This window comes from Geospiza fortis, unplaced genomic scaffold, assembly GCF_000277835.1.
Source record: "Geospiza fortis unplaced genomic scaffold, GeoFor_1.0 scaffold16, whole genome shotgun sequence".
Lineage (NCBI taxonomy): Eukaryota > Metazoa > Chordata > Aves > Passeriformes > Thraupidae > Geospiza > Geospiza fortis.
This window is the reverse complement of record NW_005054302.1, coordinates 10,396,631-10,409,162: the sequence shown is the minus strand read 5'-3', so window position 1 is coordinate 10,409,162 and position 12,532 is coordinate 10,396,631. Positions and strand designations below refer to the sequence as shown.

The window sequence follows — 12,532 nt, the reverse complement described above, 5'->3', positions numbered from 1 at the left end:
TTCCTATGAAGTTTGAAATTATGTTGAAGATGTTGCTGAAACAAATACTTGTAAATCAAGATACAGATTATTCTGCGCCAGTAGGTCTCATAACTTAACAAAATTGGTCCGTGGCATTTTTGCTCATGCTTCAACTCCTCTAAAGTGAGGAAAAAATAAGATTTTTTTTCCCCGTCTTCTCAGGATTTACACTTGCTGTACATAAGAGACCGTGAAATTTAATTTATGAGAACATAAATATTTGATACAATAGAATTATGCATGTAATTTGCAGGACTGTGATTTCATAGCTGTTGGAAGATCAATCAAAACTGTGAGAGAGACACCTGTGAGAGCTGACCTTTCTCACAACAGAAATCTCAGCCAGACTACTGAACACAATATAAATTATTATTATTATTGTAGCTAATATGATGAAACAGATATATTGAGCCTAGATTTCAGGATCTAAATCATTCATTAGAATTCCTAAATGTAAAGCTATTCAGATAAATAAATACACAGATTTTAAAATGTGCAAATTTGACATGTACTGTGTAGCCAGTGTTTTTATGACTGGGCCCTCTCTGTACTATCAGTTCTATTCCCAAGCAGGAAACTACTTCAGAATTTTTCCAGAAAAGTAAAATTAAATTTTCAACCATCAGATGTATGCAGATAAACTAGGAAATTGATGTTGGTTAAGTTGAAATCTGGGGTATGTTTATTTTATTCTGAGCATAAACCCTGTTATTTCTGGTTTAATTTGCGGTTCTGTTTCCATGGTAATTATGGCACTGGAGAAAGGGCACAAAAGACTTTTTTTATATGGTAAAAAATTAGAAAATATGGTGTTTGTGCAAGGGACAGGTGTATATTCTACAATATTTTTCAGTTGTGTCTCTCAGTCAGTACTGGAATCCTGGGCACAGGCACCATCATGTCTCAGGGAGGAGACCTCTAGAGAAACCACAGGAAATTGCAGGAAGTTATATTGGCAATCCAAAAAGCAGAATGATTTCTTCTTTCTTTCAGTATACAGTGAATTTCTAAATATTGGAAAGTAAGATATGCAGAAATAGCATCTTTTTGCTAAAAAAGGACTGTGCCCACATTCTACCTATAGCCACCTTATTTAATTACTATTTTCTTAGGTAATTATCTTACTTCTAATTGCCATTTACATAAGCTTTCCCCATTCTCAAGATTTCAATCCTTTAGTTGGACCTTGACCATATGCGGTTGATTTAAATTTGTGCATGGTTGAAGAGGACTCTCTGATGAAGCCGATATGTTCAGTTTGTTTCTTCCAAAATTAAAACATGCCTGTGAGTTATGAAATGAAAAGCTACTTATTTAGCACAAAACTATGCAGAAAATAGGTAACTGATCAAGCCAAAGTGCAGTTTCATCATGTGGGGAAAGTGATGGGTAAATTTTAAGGCTTAATGCCTGCTAAGGTAGCTGGGGATCCCTTAATGGATGTGTGTTTACAGTGAGTATCTGTGTTCAGGAGGTTTTTGGAGATCATGCAACTCTTAGTCACACCACTGTATCAGTTACTGCAATAGATAAAGTGGAAGCAGTGAACAAGTCTTCAGGAAAAGGCTTTTTATCCATTTTAAAATCAAGCTGGCCATTATACTTGCCAGGTAGAAGGAACAGCACAAATTCTTGAAGACATTCTGGCCATTAAAGATCTGTAGTTGTCTTTCTCAACTCTGGTTATGTCAACCAGCAAAGCTGAGTAAGGGATTTGGGGTTTTTGCATCACTGAAGTCATTAACCACAAGGGACCAGGCAGATTTTATGTATGAGTCAGGAAAAGTAGATCCTGTTTAAATTTCCTTTGTGAGAACGCTGTTCTTTCACTGCTTGTCCCCTATGTCACCATGTCAACAGTGATATTATTTGTGTGGCATGAGTACATGTTAAATACACTATGACTAATCCCACCAAAAGCATAAATTGTTCAGCTGCAGAAATAGTGTATTTGCATCGGTAATCTTAACAAATGGACAGCCTTTCACAAATTTGCAGATTGTATTTAAAGTAGATCTATGTTCTTAGATATTATTTTGCACATGAACTGGTAGAAGTTTAAACCATAACTGTGGAAACCATCCAAAGTAAAGGCCCAGTATCCCTATCAAAGCACCTCAATGTAGATGTCATGTTTTTCCAAGACACCAAGCAGTCCCAGCAATCCTATGGATTACACTGGGAATGGGAGAATAAGAGTTCCTATTAAATAATCAGTCCTTTTAAATTTTTTTTTTTACTTCTTTTTGGGAGGGGAGGTGTGGTATCTGTTTTTATTATCTAAAGGTTACCATAACCCAAGTCAAGTAGGTACTCAAGTCTGAAAATTCTGTTCTTAGAGGAATTGTAACACAACAGTAATAATTTTTATTAAATACATAAAGAAGCAGTTCTGGCAGAAAAAAAAACCCACAGATCACATAGACTTTACTATGGGTTTAGAGAGAAAATTACTTCCAAAAAGGTCAGAACATGAGATTTAAAAAAAAAAAAACTGTGATTTTATTATTCATGCCATCTATCTTCAGTTGTGGCAGGCTTTTTTTCGCAGTGCCCTTCATCCAAACCATAGATGGAATTGACTTTAAAATAGGGAGAAAAATAAAGAAAGAAAAAAGTATTCTCCTGTGCCCAAAGAGCAGAGTATATTTATGTAAAGAAAAGCATGAAAGAAAGGAGAAAACTCTGCGTCCACAAAGGTAAACATTCTAGGTGATTTAGAAATCTGGAAAGTTTGGTGAATAGTCTGAGAGAGTTTTATGTTAGCATGTACAATAATGCTATTATTATTAGAGTAAAAATAAAATTATAGTAACAAATAGTAATACAGCATCATGCACATAATTTCCTTTGCTGTTGCATTCAGATTATCTTATTCACATCTTCTTTTATGATCAGAGAAAAAAAATATGTACTTCATTAGTTCTCTGAGTTGTTCTGCACAGTCCCTGTGCTGAGTACTCAGTTTTCTGGTTTAGGGCTGTTGTGGTTTAACCTTGCAGGTAAACAGCACACAGTCGCTTCCTCACTGCCTCACTCACAAGGAAAGAATTGGAATTTAGAAAAAGTAACATTCATGTGTTGAAATACAGTTTAATAGGACATAAAAAGAAGGTAGTATTAATAATAAAAATGACCATAATAATAATAATAATAATTAATAATAATAATAATAATAATAATAATAATGCTATAATTAGAATATATGGAACAAGTGATCCCCAGTGATAACAGTGCAGTTGCTCACCACCTGTCATGTGATGCCCAGGCAACCTTCCCCCAGCTTTTTATTGCTGATCATGCTCCCATATGGTCTGGAATATCCCTGTGGTCAGCTGGGGTCAGCTGTCGCAGCTGTGTGCCCTCCTGACTCCTTGTGCACCCCCAGCCTCCTCTCTGGTGGGGTGGGATGAGGAGCAGAAGAGGCCCTGGCCCTGTGTAAGCTCTGCTCAGAAGACTAAAACATCCCTGTGCTACCAACACTATTTCCAGCCCAGATCCAAAACACAGTCCCATACAAACTACTGTGAAGAAAATCAACTCTGCCCCTGTAAAAACCAGCAGAAGGGCTTCCGTAAAAGCAGGTCCATCAAGGCTCCACAGCCACTCTCTCCCAATACCAAATATTTAAATTAGGATTAGAAAATGATGGTGTGATCTTTCTGCAGAAAACACTGTCTTTTCCCTGCACTTGGCAAGTTCCTTTTATTTAAAAAGAAAAAAAAGTACTGACTAGCACTGCATACTCTTGAATATTTATTAAATTATATTTTAGTGGCAGAGAACATGCTCTTAAAAAGCTTTTATAGTTGCATTTCAGATTACTAGAGTGTTTTAGGATATTTGCAATGATAGAATCTGTTCAAACTGCTGTCATATTTTAGTAGTTACCTCCCAAGATTAAAATTTCATCATAAGCACAGACCTCAATACAATGGAAATTTTTATCTCAGCATAAACATAAAATTAATAGAACATAAACATAAAATTAATAGAATCTGAAGTAAGTTTTTTTGCATGTTTTGGTATGTAATGCAAGGAATTATGCAGTTAAAAATTAGTGTAATTTTGCAGACATCTGGGCAAATGAGTCTCAAAATTGTCTGCTTTTATCAATACAGTATCAGAATTGTTCAGTCAACTGTTTTGGGAATGGGAGGAAAATGGCTTTCTTTTGTTTTAAGTTGATAGTAATCCTAATAGTTTTTGCTTTACAGAAATACAAATGATTAGAAATATGTACTTGCACATCAGTTCTGATCACTGAGATACAAGAGTTCTGGAAAATCATAATAATATGCTTTAAATTATTTTTTAAACTTGAAGATTTCATTTATTGTTACAAAAGCAAGTTATTGTACAATTTTTCAGAGAGTGCATTTTAAAAATCTAATAATTTTTTATATTAATCTCCAAAGTGTTACCATTAAATCAGTGGCAAAACTATCATTGCAGTAAAAATGCAGAATCAAAGATTCTTGTACTATTTTTGTTTAAGTATTTATTCTAAATTCTAGCCACTTGAACATAGTTGCTTAAGATACTATTAGACCAAAATTGGCTAATTATCCAACCACTAATAATAGGTTTTTTTCTCTCCTCTTGCACTTTCCCATTTTAATTCCTCTACCTGTGTGGCTGAATTCACTCTGGTTCCTAGATATGTCCAAAGAATGCTTGCTTAGCTTTTTCCACTGGAAAAAGGAATGGTAGCCATTAGCAAAGGATAGGTAACAAACACTTAATGAGAACTGGCATCTTCAATACCTGAGGTGAGTTTGTGTTTCAGCTCGTTCTGCCACAGTTATACCAACCAAGGCAAGGTTCCTCAACCTAAGCTCCAGTGAAAGGGTTTAAATTAGGGGATTTAATTCACAGCTGAAGCAGACAGAGAAAGCACACTGAGAGTTTTACAATAACCTAGGTGGAAATTGCTAAATTGCTGCAATTTGGTAGTGCTGAATCTTATGCCCATGCAACTTCATGCATGAAGCAGTTTGAACAGCTAAGTAATCAAAACTGTGTAAACAAGTAAAATGAAAAATCCTTGGCTTTGCTGTGATAGCTTAAGAGTTTTAACTGGGTTTCATGTGTAGATTTTTTTTTCTTTTAGATCCTTCCAAAATAAAGATTCATGGGAAATGGAATGTCAACAGACTGCTGTGCTCGCTGCTGGTGGATACCACAGAAACTGCACTCCTGTTTTGTATGGCCAATGCAATATCACTGGTTCAAAAAGTGATAGCACTTTATCTTCTCATCTACTTCACAGAGGCCATGAAAAGAAAATAAATTCTAAATCTCCATTAACACCAGTGAAGTATGTTTTGGGTATTCCTGGGCCATTTCCTGAAGTGGGCAGAACAGGCAGCTTTCAGAACCCTGGTTACAATGTGGAAGAAATCAAATTATTGGTAAGTAACTATTTTCCTGTAACACATATATTCTCAAAAATCCATCTGTGGGCCAAATGCAGACTTGGAGAAGCCAAAAATTAGATCACTCTTGTTGTCACTATTATCTATACAGTGCCAGCCCAGCAAAAATAGAAGTACCTTATCCTGACAGAAATGCTGTTTTTCTGGAGATTAAACATCCCCTACTGAGCCATACCTCTGTTATAATAACAGTGGTGATAATTACCTGCCATTATGTGACTGTGAGAAAGATTTCTACATTTTATTGGCTTCTATATTGGGGCTCTTTGCTTTGCATTGCCTATATAAGAGCACTCTGCTTTAAGTGTATTTCCATAATACCTGCAAACTGACTGCCTTAAGTGCTGTTAGACAAATCAAGTTCCTATTTGATCTACATCTCTTTGATTGATGGATGAAATCAGAAAAATCATAGCAACTGTTTTCCATATGTTAGCTATTGTATTTGAAAAGAAACAGAAATTATAAGTGCTGTGATCCTTATTTTTCTTGAAGTGAAAGAGTAATAGGACAGCATTCTTTCTTTTTGTCTTCATAGTCTGGAGACTATCAGTCTCCATGACAAGTGGGACAAATCCCACTTTGCCTAGGACAACTTAAGAAAATATTTCCATAATTATTTGGCTTTAGAGCTCCCCTTAAATTTGAGATTTATCCTCTTCCTTAGTATTTTCTCTTCTACCTTGGGCCTCCACTACAGACCACTATAGTTTTGCACTTGACAATTAGCACTTTCCTGACCTCAAGCCATGAAAGCATACCATCAGTAAGCAGTGAAACTAAGAATGTCAGTGAAGAATGAACTACAGGCCTCCCTCTGTCCAGCTGTGATGCATGGATCTTTGTAACCAGGAGATTCTCAGCTGCAGGGCTCTGGCTGAACCTACAGAGACAGAAGAGGGAAGACTTCAGCATTTATTAGGGGGTTTGACAGGCAATTGTACCTGGGGTTGTTGTACCCCAGTTCTGATGCCCGCTTCAGAAATACATGCACAGCCTTTGCTATCAGAAATGTGGCTGCTGCAGAACTATCTCCATAGTCCAGAACCTCACATTTTTTGGGAGGGGAGGTGTGGTATCTGTTTTTATTATCTAGAGGTTACCATAACCCAAGTCAAGTAGGCACTCAAGTCTGAAAATTCTGTTCTTAAAACAGAATTATTATTATAACACAACAGTAATAATTTTTATTAAATACATAAAGAAGCAGTTCTGGGGGAAAAAATGTGATAGGAGGAACTGTAATGACGGTGTGCTTGTGAAGCAGGGATTGCAGGGTAGCCCTTCACTGACCATGGTCCCATCAGCTTTGTCCCAGTAGTCTGAGAACACTGAGAACCATGTCGTCCCAGGTGCTTGACCTCACTTCCATTTTATATTCTTATGTTTCACAGGAACCTTACATAAACAGCTTCTGGTTTCTTACGGCTTCAGAGTTTTCCTCTTTAAACTGCTAATCATGAAAAGAATCATTTGGATTTTTCCAGATGAGTCTGATAAACTCCAGTTCTTCTCTCTTCTGTCAGAAGTGTCAGACAAAGATACCAAATCACAAAGCTTCTGTTTCCAGACAGCCTGGAAAATATGTCCCTTCTGAGACACTTCTGCAAGCTGCAGGGAACCTATTTCCCAACTGGCACTCAGGCCAGGGTCAATGCCAAGAGTTTCCAGCTGGTGTGTGGGCAAACACATAACAAAACTATTAAGCAAGAGATATTTCTCATGCAGAGTCTAGATTCAAATCAGTGGTGTTGAAGCAGACCACTGAAATGAAATGATCACTCAGGCTGACATTGGATACCACAGCTTTAGTGCAGAAATCATTCAACAGTCTGTTACTCCAGAGTTCTGTGTTCAAATGCAAAGCTGTTCCATTGCAGAGAAAGAGGGGGGAGAATACACAATATGTTAAACCAGAGTTCTCTGACTGAGTTCTGAGGTCTTCAGAGGTGTAGAACACTGGACCCATGTGAAATCTCCAGTATGTTCAAAACTTCAGAAAATCTTACAAGGCACTAGTTTTCTGAAGAATATTTGTAGTACAAACTGAAAACATAAAATTTCTAGGTGATGCCCTGATACCTACCAAAATAACTCTTGGTATTGAGGGAAGAGAGAAAATAGTCTGTAGGGCTTTAGACAGTGACTTACATCTCTCCTCCTAGTAAAGAATCTTCAGACAAAGATTAGTAAATGTTCCACTGCACCCTCTGCCCTTTCACATTCTTCCTTAGAGGTGACATCTATAGAAAGAGTCATAGAAAGCTCAGCTGGGATTCACTGGAAATTCCCATAACCCCAAAAATTCTTGTTTCAAGGGTTTCCAAATCTGGGGAAATACTTTTTCCTCTAAACAGTACGTTAGGGTGTGCTCTCTTTCTGAAATGAACAACTTCAGAAAATGATTGGTTGATCTTTTAGTCAAAAGAGTTTCTCATGTTTCTATTGAGATGATAGACAGTTGTTTGTTCTGGCTTTAAGGCTTGGAAATACAAGAATTAAGCTGTAATAATTCAAATTTAAATTAGGCATTAGGAAATTTTTTAACATTAGTATGGGAACTTGCTTTATAAATAGATTGCAATGAAAAGTTGTGGCAATTCTACCCCTGGACATCATTAGGAATTATTTTGACAGTCTTGATCCTACCCTGAGGCATGCTATAGTCCATGTCTCTTACTCCTAGGTGTTACTATTTCCTAGCTACGTAGGCCCTCTAAAAATCTCTCTGTGTCACTCGGCAATTTTCTAGGCATCTCAAATTTAATTTTCATATATGAGCAGAAGCGCGTTTAAGACAGCACCTGCTGCCTAAGATGTATTGCAGTGTAGGGTTAGAGGAAACTACTCCCAAAACATCCCAAATTTAGTCACTATGAGACTAAAATTATCCAGACCAATTTCTAGTCTTGGTACTACAAAATCTTTCCTGGAAAGTAGAAGCAGCTAAACATGAGAAGACTCTAACACTAGGATTTGACCACTCGTGATTTGACCAGTAAATGCTAAAATATCCCATGTGTTAAAGTTTCTTGCTGCCCTGCTGAAGGTGCATCCAAGAATGCTGGGACAGCTCATGGGGCTAATGAGAGATTACCTCTAGGCAAATTAATTGGGCAGTTCTGTCTCTCTCTCTTTGAGAGAAGTAGCTTCCTAAAGGGCTCCTCCCCAGCAATCCAGAATGAATTCTTAACCATTTGGGGTAGTTTTTATTTAAGAAGAAGACATACTTAGCACATATTTTATCTGTAGAAATATGCATCTCTCTCAGAGATGTCAGGATTTGCATTCCTTCATTTCCAGCAAATGATGAGGCAGAAAGATGTTTCTCATTACTGGTATACACCAAAGAAATACGAGATCAGCTGGCACTGTAGAAATGAAAAAATAGAGTCCTCCTAGCCTTATTACCCAAACAAGTTTTGAGTGAAAGCTTATGATGAACCCATCCCTATCCAGGTTCAGCTAGAAACGCAAAAGACATAAAAGCAGTAATATCTGAGAAAAAGAAATTCAAAACCAAGGATCATGAATCTTATCTGAGACATGGATTAAAGCCCTTTCTTTGTGGTTTTTCTTCCTCAGAGGCCAAAAGTAAAGACAATAAAGAACAGAATGAAAGAACAGACCAGAGGCTTGGAATGCAAAATGCTGCTAACAAGGAATGTTGCCTTCTAGACTTGCTTAGATAAAACCTTCTCTCAAAGTGCATGAAAAACAATGCATTACGGACCTTTCTAAAATCATAGTCTGTGATGTCTGACCCTCGGGTAAGGAGCTGTGGGGAGCCATGACCTGCTTATTCTAAATGATAAACATTCTTCTCTCAACTCTGAGGAAATTCAGAAATGTCTCATTCAGAGTTTACAGTGTATTTCAAGAAGAAACACATCAAAGTACCAGTTGAAGCAAAGGACATTTAACAGTTTGGGAAGATAGCTTGATTGTTAGGCCAGTCTGTTTCCAATGAGAAGTCAGTAATTCTAAGCATTGTTATCCTGAATCTCTAAGAATCTTTTCTAACTAGATTTAAATTTTCTGAGACTGGCACCTGTGTAAATCTGCAGTCCACAAGGAAAAGTCTAACATGACATTTTTCTCTAGGTGATGACACCTCTTAAAATTGTATTTCAGATTCAGATTTTCCCAGTTTCTCATGCTTCTCACTGAAAGTGTTTTATTTGCTCAGCATTGAATCAACAATTTCATTTCTGGTATTTAGTATGGGGAACACATGGTGGTTCTTTAAGTAAAGCCTCCAAATTCACTGTATTCTTCATAATACAAAAGCCTTCTTCAAATAATTTAAAATAGTACTAACAATTCTGTCACTGAGGCTTGACATCATGAGGAGATGTATTTGTGACCTAGCCCATGAAGGAATAAATGGCATGTAGCCATGGCATTCAGAATGTCAGGAAAAACTCTTCATATGGGAGCAGTGATAATTTATGAATGGAAAATCATGCATGTGTTTATGAAGAAAATCAAAGGCAGGTGATGTCCCTCCATTTTCTTAAACTTTAGAGGATTGGTGTTATTTCTTATTCTTGCTAGTACTGGGATTGAGGTGTTATGGTAAAAAGTGATCCAATACTTTTAGGTTTCTTATTCATACATGTCAAATTAAGTCACTTTATCTTGCCATCATTTTCAAACATTCATTTGGAGGGATTGAGAAAAGGAAGATTCTGCTTTTTCTGTGAATTTCATTTTAGGAGCCCTGTACATCAGGAAACCTCTCTCACTCCAGAAGGATGGTATTAAACTCAGAATTTATTTCCAGCTATCACTCATTTCTGTACTTTGAAAAGAAAAGTGGTTTCCTATAGGAAATCTCTCAGTTTCATCTCAGAGTCTGCTGCAAAGGGTTTCAATGGATTGGTGCTTTAGAGCATTTTTCTAATTAGTATCTTTTAGCCTTAAAAGCTGCTAAAGAGCAGTTTTCAACAAAGTTGAAGTCCAAATCTGTCTCTAGTTTCTGAGGAAATAGGGAATACCCCATTCTGATACAGTGAAGCCTGGAGTAAAAACTTACAGATGTAATATAATTGGCCTTTTCCACAGACCATATGAATAATTGAATTCCTATTTGATGTGCTAACACATAAACTTGAAACATTTTTAAATACTAGAAAAAAACCATGAAATTCTAGATTAATAACTTAATCAGTAACAAAAGCTATTTAAGATATGGTTTAACTAAGATTAAAGATGTCAATCATTTTTCCCAGTTTATGACAATATAAAAATAGAAGATTACCTCTCTTTTTATATTAAAGCCCCTATACTAAGTTTTTTCCTCAGCCAAATCTTAAAAATTCATGTCATAAAATTGCATTTATCTCTACACAAAAAGCGTTGAATGTATTTAAACAGGCATAGTATCGTTAGTAAAAGAAAAATAATTTCATATTTCGTTTGATAAAGATATTCCAATGAATGCATCTTAGGTATTAGCAAGAAAATTAACAGAAATTGGTGCTTAAAAATTTAGAACTTGTTCCAGCAAATATTCACACATGTCCTTTGCTTTCTAGAACTCTGAATCCCATGACAACCATCTAAAGGCTGATTATTGGTATGGTTTCAGTCTGAGTCTACTAAATGCTCATTAAATGGAAAGAAGATTTTTCAGTGAATTACTTGCAGTGAACAAAAATTTAGTACATTCTCCAGAATGTCAGGGCTTAGAGTTAATAGTACTGAAATGAGCACAAGTTTCTTCCTTTCCTCAGAAAGCATCATACCACAGAAGCAGAGAGCTAAAATTACAGGAGACAATCAGCAGTATCCAACATAATTATACTCTGTCACTCCAAAAAAGATTTTTGTCCTCTGCCCTGGTCTATATTATACAAATAACTAACATAATCTGTAGTTGATAGATTTTGGAGGTTCTGCAGCAGCTTAATTCTGTCTAGTGGGATATTTAAATTTTTTATGGCCAAGCTATATCCTAATGCTGTGAATATCAGAGATAATCACACACCGTTCAGTTCATGTCATTCAGGCACATGGATGCCTTTAAAAATGGTGCTTTCTTGAAGAGGTGTAAAGCATTCTAGTGTTGTTAGCTGCTGTAGGTCAAGGTGTTTTTCACATCTAGAATTTCATAATGCAAACACATTGTAGCACTTGCTGGTTTTTCCTAACCATGATTTTCTGTTCATTGCTCAGTCTCCCCCTGAGATGTCCTTCCTTGCAACAACAGAAAAGTTCCTTCAAGAGGAAGAGAAACACGCCAGAGAATTTGAAGAACGTTTAAATTCACACCTCGAAGAACTGCAAAGATATTCTGAAAATACTCTACGAAAATATGCCAGGATGCAGCAAAGCAGGCATACTTAAGACAGTCACGCAATTAAGAAAAGCAAACCAAGTAATCACTCATGAGTTTCTCAGAACTAAAATCTGCAACTAGCTGGTTAATGTATTTAGGCACATTGCCAATAGCATGTATTTGTAACACCAAGTTTTCAAGAAAATCATCATTCTCCTACAGATTTAAGTATATTGTAACTTGACTATATGACAAAATAAACTCTGAACATATTCTAAAATATACAGGTGGGTTTTACACAGTTAAATTGTGTGCAGCAGAGACCCTGTTGCAGCACTGTAAATTAAGATACTTTAAATTCTGTAATGTACAGAGGGCTAATAAGTGGAATTATTCCCTTGAAATTAGAATCAACTAAGAGAAATTCTCTAGATTGTACAGAAAAATAATAAAGGCCTTTAACCATGTCTCAGCTTCTGGCATGAAAAGCTTATCTGTGCTCTGGTGGTTCTTGGCTGCCCTGGGCCTCTGGAAATGCTGCTCCGTGAGAAGAACATGAAAAGGCCAAGCACATGTTTTGAAGCCACTCATATTTCCCCTTTTACCAGACCTATGGACTTCACCTGGAGCAGAACCTGATCTCAGGCACTTTATATTTAGACTTTACAATTTTTAAAACCTGTGTTTAAAAGCACCTATTTTGGATTGAAGCTTTGTTACCATGTTGGCTCATTGTTTAACTATATTGGAACAGTGAGGAAAAACTTTAACTTCAGACAACATGTGGTCA

At 36.5% G+C, this 12,532-nt stretch overlaps 1 protein-coding gene across 1 annotated transcript in view; it reads left to right on the top strand.

The window, feature by feature from the left end:
* The window catches only part of DEUP1 (deuterosome assembly protein 1), a 57,197-nt gene extending 45,387 nt beyond the window's left edge, over window positions 1-11,810 (top strand). Inside the window, exons 16-17 of the mRNA XM_014311796.2 lie at window positions 5,135-5,435; window positions 11,640-11,810. Of these exons, the coding sequence (XP_014167271.2) occupies window positions 5,135-5,435; window positions 11,640-11,810 (472 nt within the window). The remainder of the gene's footprint in view (window positions 1-5,134; window positions 5,436-11,639) is intronic.
* The last annotated feature ends 722 nt before the right edge of the window (window positions 11,811-12,532 follow it).